The sequence below is a fragment of the Arachis ipaensis genome, chromosome B10, assembly GCF_059453495.1.
Source record: "Arachis ipaensis isolate K30076 ecotype BB chromosome B10, ASM5945349v1, whole genome shotgun sequence".
Lineage (NCBI taxonomy): Eukaryota > Viridiplantae > Streptophyta > Magnoliopsida > Fabales > Fabaceae > Arachis > Arachis ipaensis.
In genome coordinates this window covers 58,778,332-58,786,846 of record NC_142435.1, presented here as the reverse complement: position 1 = coordinate 58,786,846, position 8,515 = coordinate 58,778,332, and the positions used below count along the sequence as shown (strand labels likewise).

General features: G+C 24.9%; 1 protein-coding gene across 1 annotated transcript; it reads right to left on the bottom strand.

Moving 5' to 3' along the window:
• Positions 1 to 512: 512 nt before the first annotated feature.
• On the bottom strand, positions 513 to 1,255 carry LOC107624117 (small ribosomal subunit protein uS9). The gene has a single exon (XM_016326579.3). The coding sequence runs from the start codon at positions 1,124 to 1,126 to the stop codon at positions 689 to 691; it is 438 nt and encodes a 145-aa protein (XP_016182065.1). The 5' UTR covers positions 1,127 to 1,255; the 3' UTR covers positions 513 to 688.
• Between the last annotated feature and the right edge of the window lie 7,260 nt (positions 1,256 to 8,515).

Below are 8,515 nucleotides of genomic sequence, written 5' to 3'. Positions count from 1 at the left end.
TTTTTGTAGTAAACAACGCTAATTCAAACTTGTTTTGGCGTTAAATACTTTTACACCCTACAGTTGCAAGAGAGACGAGTGTATTTGGGGCATTCATTGGAAACCCACTATTTTGTGGTGTCCTTCTCGGCCCTTCTTCGTTCTGTGTGGACACCGAACCACCATTCTGATTTCTGATAGCATTACCCTCAAAACGAGAGATGCTCTGAATTTAAAGGCCGTACTTTTTAAGGAAGAGCACATATTCTAAATTTTACAATGAAATAGCAAAAAAAATGTACCAATGTGGCTAATAGTCATAACCACACTCAACGGGGTCTTAATAGTTAATAATCCCAACTATATTTCATATGAAAAATGCTTCATATTGAAAATTCTCCCCAGCTTGCATTAATTATTATTCAGTCATCACTACAGCTACCAGCAAAACAGTAATTAGAAAACTAAACTAAATCAAATTTAAAAACTAAAACACTTAAATGAATGGAGAGTTTTGCATAATTCATATCTAGTAATCAATGAAGTTCTTCGATTAAAATTAAATATCTGTAAAACAAAAAAGCATCACATAACAATCAAAACGCAATAAAATCTCCAAGACTTAATATAACTACTGCTCAATAAGAGTTTTCCACAGCATAAAACATGAACCGAAACCCCATACCCCAAAAAACCCATTTTTTTCTCTCTAACGGTAAGATTTCTGGAACCTCGCGCGAGCGCCACGACCACCGAACTTCTTAGGCTCACAGCGCCTTGGATCAGCAACAAGTAAGGTCCTATCGTACCTGACGAGAATGTCCTTGATCTCCTTCTTGCTCTGTTCATCAACGTACTTCTGGTAGAACGCAACCAGCGCCTTCGCTATGCTCTGCCTTATGGCGTAGATCTGAGAAGTGTGTCCACCGCCCTTGACGCGGATGCGCATGTCGACGCCGGCGAAGCGGCTCCGCCCTAACAGAAGAATCGGCTCGAAGGCCTTGAACCGTAGGATCTCAGGCTCAACAAGCTCGATTGGGCAGCCATTGATCTTGATGAGCCCGCGGCCGCGCTTGCAGTAGGTAACCGCAACCGCCGTTTTCTTGCGACCGAAGCATTGGACCTGCTCGAGGGGCTGCGCCGCCATTGCTTCCTCTCTCTCTCTCTCTCTCTCTCTCTCTATTCTCTCACACTGCTGAAGGCGTTGCTTGTGTTATCTGTCTGTGGAAAACCCTAAGTTTTTTGCAGTGAGCGAGAGAGATAGAGGTGGAAAATTTTGGGAGAGCGTTATATATGGCGTTTAGGGTTTTTGTACGGTTGTTAAAATAACCTTGGGTTGTTGCCGGAATTACCAGAGTTCCACTTATAGCCCAAAATGAGGCCCATATGAAAATGAAAGCCCACTGATCTATTGTTGGAGCTTTGAGATTCAGCCTGATCTCATGTTAAGCTTTTTTATTTTTTAAGAAGAAAAAATAAAATACAACTCCTGTTTACGTGTTTAGGGTGCCTTAGGCGCCGGTTCGAGTTGTTTTCATGGGTCTGGTCCGGTTTTCGGCTCCAGGCCTTGACAAAAATCTGTTGTCCAATAAATTAAGAGATATTTATTCATCTACCCAAAAAAAAAATAGATATTCAGCTCAAGAAAAATGGTATCACTGGACTGTTTCTTTTTTCTTTTGTTATTGTAATTTTAGCCAAATTTTGGTTTTTTATTGGTACTAGTGTATGTTCTCGTGTCTTACACGGGATAATACATAAAATTATATAAATTTTTTTATTAAAATTTAAATAAAAAATATTTATAGTAATTATTATTATAAATATTTTACAACATAAAAATATTAAAATAATTAATATTTGTTTTAATCAATTTGGATTGGTTGAATAGTCATCTCATTTGTCCATTTAAACAAGTATTTAGAGTTCGAATCTCATCTTGTGTGCATAACAATCCATTAGATAGCAACAGACCCTTAATAAAAAGAGTATCAATATGTGGTGGATTAGTCATCGACTTGCCGAGTTAGGAAATCCATAGAAAAAAATTGTATTTGTCTTTAAAATAGATTAATTTTTCATTAATAGCAATATTTATGGACTTTTGTCTTTTGTTGAAATTTACTTGGGACAATTTTATTTGTTGGTTGGTATCATATTCATTCTTGAAGTCAAAACAATATGATCAACATTATTACTTGTTAAAACTTCACATTTTATGAAATGATTTCTAAATTTTCAAATTCATAAACTTATGTCATTACAAAAGTTATTAGATTGATTAATATTTCTTGGTAACATAGTGTACCGAAACACCATCGTTGAGTATTAGTTAGTGTGAAGAGAAACCAATAATAATTTTGTTATTCAATATATAATTTATTCTATTAAAAATAAATTAATATTTTCTAAACTTGTAAATACATTTTTTTCTAATTTCTTATACTATTTTATTTGACAATATTTATCATTAAAAAATAACAAATGACCATACCATTTTACAATATATATAATGTACAAAGTAATTTTTTATCTTGAAATTAATTCTGGTTAGTGAGATAAAATTTAAAATATTTTTTTATTTTCTTACTCAAATTTAAATTTAAATTTAGAATTGATTAACAACTTTTTTTTTAATTTCAATAAAAAAATAAATTAGTTAGATACAAAATATTCAGCATTTAATAATTTCAATCATTTAAATTTTAATGACTGAAAATTGGATTAAAAATTAATTATAAACTGAATAATCGATAATATATATTATATTAGTACGTAAATAATAATATCCAATGTATTAATTGTTTATTTTTTTGACAGAATTAATGTATAATCTATTGAGGATTGATTTATTATCCAGAATTATTTTCATAAACTTTGTAATACGTGAAAATAGTGATCTTATTTTTTATTATTATTTAAAAATTCTTCGTAATTTTTTAATTATATAATTAACTTAATTAATAACCTTTATTATTATTTTTATACTAAAAAATATCAATTTATACTATTTACATATTTTTTTACTACTAATAAATAAATAAGTATTTGCACTATTATACTTATTGTCCTAGATACTGATTTAAGTTACTTATTTTGTATGTTAAATAATATTTTGTATATTAAATTTATTAAATATTAAGATGAAAAAATTGTTCAATAAATTATATAAATAGTCATTACATAAAAAAAATTATATATCATATATAATAATTCTTGATATATATAATGTCATATATATATATATATATATATATATATATATATATATATATATATATATATATATATTATCTATTTTAATTATGTGAATGATTATTGTTATTTTCACTTTTTTGTTACATTAGAAAATAATATTTATAACTAAAAAGAGATAATTAATTTTTTTAATTTGAATAAAAAATGTCTTGTAAATATATCCAACTTTTAGATATACTAAGTGTTATAATATTAAATAGTATAGTATTTACTATAACAATGACTCAAAATATTAATCAAGATATATTTGTGTTAGAATAAACTAATAATTTTATATTCGCGTATATTTAATAGGTTCTATGGGGCGGGTACTTATGTCGATGTCCTCATTAGGGGTGACAAACGGAAAAGCCCGCCCTGTCTTGCCAAAAACTTGTCATCTGGTGGGCTGGCCTGCCTCGCCCTGCCTAGTAAGGCAGTCCTGAATTTCTCCCCCGCCTCGCCTAATGGTACGCTGGCGGGTTGACAGATTCTCATTTTTTTTTATAAAAAATTAAATATTAAACAATATATATAATTTTACAATAATTCAATAACTTTATAATTTCTAAAAACATAAAAAAAAATTATAATTTTTAAATTCACACACGTTCAAGTCTTTATAATTTTAAATATGTAATAAACATAATTATAAACCAAATTTATTGAAACAAAATAATAAAACCAACATTGTCCAAAGCAAAATAAATATTATCCAAAATATATAATTAAACATCTTTAAGTTTATAATCAATCAAACATAAAACATAATCCAAAATATAATTTAAAATATTTTCAATTATCATCTTCATCCTCTTGTAGATGAATAACATCATAGAAATTTGTAAAAAAATGATCCTAACAAAATAAAAGCTTGGCCCAGCGGGAAAGCATGCCTCATCCCGCCCCGCCCTGCCCCGCCGAAGCCCGCCAAAGCCCATGGATTCGGCGGTGCGGGGTAGGCGGGCTTTTTAAGTTTGGCAGTCTCAAATTTCCAGCCTAACTCGCCTTTTGGCGGGTTATGCAGGCCATCACAACGAGTTTTGGCCCGTTTACCACCCCTAATTCCAATCTAACCCCAAAACGCGAGTAATCCCTACAAATATCTGTTTCGACTATTTTTGTGATAATCTCTATTGCAAGCATTCATTAGTTCGTGACGTGGAGCTATTCTAGTCACTCAATAAATTTTCAGATAATCAAAGTTTAAGTTATATCATTTTTATAAAGTCACATGTATCCTTGTTATAACTATTAATAGAAGATAAATGGATAAACACTAAGCTATTGTTTGGATATAAGATGGAAAATAAGAGGAAAGACAATGAAAAGAAAGAAAATGGAAAAAAAAGTATATATTTTTATATGTTGTTTAGATGAAGAAAAAATAAATGAAAAGAAAATAGAGAAAAATTTTTTTTGCTTGGATGGAAGGAAAAGTAAGAAGAGAAAAAATTATAATAGAGTAAAATTATATTAATGTTTTTATATATTATATATAAATTATAATTCAAAGGTTAACTCTGTATTTTTACCTATATTTGCACTTCTGCATCATTTTTTTTTCGCAACTTTAAAGAGAAAAATTTACATGAGCTCCACATACACTTTTATGTTTTTCATTCAATTTCTTTGTTGATCCAAACAATGACAAATTGATTTTTTTCGTCCATTTTTTCTCCAACATTTTATTTTCTTACAAATTTTTCTAATCCAAACAATGCATAAATAAGTCACATTTTTCATATATATAACAATAACTAATATCACATATTAGGTTAATTTACGTTGATAAACCAAAGCCACCCCAAAATTATCTGAATCTCCCAAACCCAAAAATATTACCTGGTTGTCTCCATTTACATTTCTATATAAATCGAATTTAATGAATTCGAATTAGGGTAATAAGTAGTAAATCAAATCTATAGGATTCGAATCACTTGACATTGTGATTCGAAAGTAAATTGAATTCAAAGAATTTGAATTATATCATCCCCTACTAAATCGAATCTATAAATTTTGATTTATATGGTCCATGCTAAATCGAAGTAATAAGGTTCAATTTATACTTACTTAGTAGCAATTCAGCTCATTATAAATTAAATCTCCTTCATTTGATTTAGTAGCATAGATAGCATCTAAGTAATTTGAATCTTATAGATTCGATTTACTACGAAAACACATAATTCGCACTCCATAAATTTGATTTACATAGATATGTATATTGAAACATGCACGTAGCCATTTTTATTTCGGAGGATATACGTAAAATTGGTTTGCAAATGATTTATAAAGGTGATTTACCCCACATATTATCACTTGTGAAATCATAATATTTTAAGAAGTGATGTATCGACAACATAAATGTTGATAAATCTAAAATTTTAGAAAAAAAATAAAAACATAAAAAAATTACATGTTGATCCATAAGATTTTTTTTTTAATTTGTCCATAGTCTATGATTAATAACTTTAAAATTATATATATTTTATTTATTTTATAGAGACATATAATTTTGTTATTGGCGATGTTAGTGGTTATAAAGAGATTTTTACCTTTAAATAAATTATAAAGAAATTAAAAACAAAATTAGTTGTTATTTTTTGATAATTTATATTTGTTTATTTATCCTAATGATTGTATATAATAGATAATATATTTAAGCATATTTTGAAAGAAATTATTGAATTTTATATAATTAAAAGTTAACTATGAAATTGAAACAAAGATGAAGTGAAATACAATAAACATATGAGGAATAAAAGTAAAATAAATAATTAAAAATAAGATAATAAAATAATTAAAAAAAGTAAAAAAAGATAGAAAAATAATGCATGTAGTTGATAAAAATGCACTGTCAAAAAAATTAGTATAATCAATAAATATAAAAGATAAAAGACAAAAATTAAGATATATTTTTGTTAAAAAAATCAAGAAAAATATTGTGAAGAAGAACCTATTAATTAATCAAGTTTTATGAAAATATTATAAAAAATTTAAAATATTAGTAAATAAAATAGTAGCTCCTTTAAGAACTATTAATCAAAATACATAAAAGCACATTCTGATTTCTAGATATAGAAAATAATAAAAGAATAATTCAAATTAAATTTATTTATTTATTTTATTTTTTATTTATTATTTATTAAATAATTTAATGTTTATTCAAATAATATAATTGATTAGTTATAATTAATGTTGTTCATCCTAATGATATAATTGAAATATATTGAAACTCTAACGGTAAAATTAAAACTAAATGTTAAGGATAAAATAAAAATAAAGTTGCATTTGCTATCTTGTAAATTTTTTTTAATAAAAATCTTATTTATACATTTTTAAAATACATCACTTTAATATAATGATATTTTTATTAAAAATAAAAATTATGATAAATATCTCATATATTTGTTAATAAATTATATACAAATATTTTTTGAATCATATCACTTTTATTATGTGAAAATAACTTAAATATCTTTAAATGTGATTATGATAATTCATTAAATATTATAATTTTTTTTACTAATTTATATTTAATAATTTACCTCTAACTTTTAATTATAATAAAAATATAAGATATAATGCCAAAAAAAAAGTTAAAGGGACATAAATTTTTTACTAATAATTTTTTTTTAGACACGTATCTATTTTTTTAAGTTATACATTTTAATTTATATAAATTAATGATAATTAAATGTAAAAAAAATAATAATTAATAAAGAAAAAAATTTAAGATAAACATGTCCTGAACAAATTAAAATAAAATAAAAAATTTTAATTATGATCATTAATTATAATTACATATATTTACTTCAAGATTTATACTTCAAAAACTCAATATATTAATATTTTGTATTTTTATGTCTCAATTTTAGACTATCACAAACATTAGTTACGCTCCAATAATGACAATACTTTAAAAAAATAAATATAATTAAATGATCTTAAAATTATATAATAATTTTTAAAATAACAAAAAAATATATAATTACCTAAAATATAATATTTGTATAGTAACTGAAATTTAATTGCCAATATGAAAGTAATATATAATATTATTTTGTAATCAAATAAGTGTTTAATCAAAGAATTGAATATTTATATAATAATATGACAAAATAAATTAAAATTTGAGTTTAATCAGAGCAAGCGCTCAATTTTAAATTTTCATAAATTAATTTATTTTTGTTAAAGTGAATTGCGCAATAAAAAATTCATAAAAAAATTCATATATTAAAGTAGAAAACAATTTATTTATAAATACAAAATTAAAAAAATATTCTTAAAAGTTGAATATGCAGTTAAAAAAATAAATTATAACTTGCAAAAATTATCTCTAGAATTTATTACAATAAATAATAAAACTGTAAAAGTCATGTATCTATATAAATTATATTAAATTATAAGATATCTAGATATTTAATCAATCCAATTAATTAGCTTGTAACTGATTTGATTTAATAATTTAAAAAAATTGAATAACCATTTTTAGAAATATACCAATCTAAATACTATAGATCGAAAATAAGAAAAATATAACTGAATTATATAATATTATTGATCATTATGTGTTATATAATCTAATTTTACAATTATTTAAACATTATTTTTATGAAAAAAATCGCATTATTTATTTTGAAAAAAATATTTACTCACTATTATAATTTAAATAGAATATAAAATAGATATTAAATCAATTTTTTTAATAATTACTCAGCCACAAATATCCATCAAGGACATGAGATTTAGAGCATACAAAGTAAATATAATACCTACAACTTTTACACTACTACGATAAGATGATTATCATAAGTCTTTTTAGCATAATAAACAGAACAACATATAATAATCAAGAAACAATCAAATCTAAAAAAATTATAGAACACCTATCATACACTACGATTATTAGTATTGAGGAAGCTTTAGCCATTTATTCTTTTATTAGCTGTCTTTTTATCTACTCTGCACTTTATCTACGAATACGTTAAGAACTAAACCTATGCTTCAACCTTTCAAAATTCCATATATTCTTGCCAAACAATATTATTATGTCTTTTTTTTTTTATAGAAACCATTAAATGGAAGAACCGTTGGTAAAAAGATGAGGTTCTCTTATAATATGTATGACTTTTTATGATAATAAAATAAAAATAAAAATCATAAAATAATATTGTGTATATTTAAGTTAATTTTAATCTTTTTTAATAACCAGATTTATCTTAACGTAATTGATAAATAATGACAGTTAATAAGAATTGAATATGTTTTGAGTATGCTATACATTTTATTATTTTGT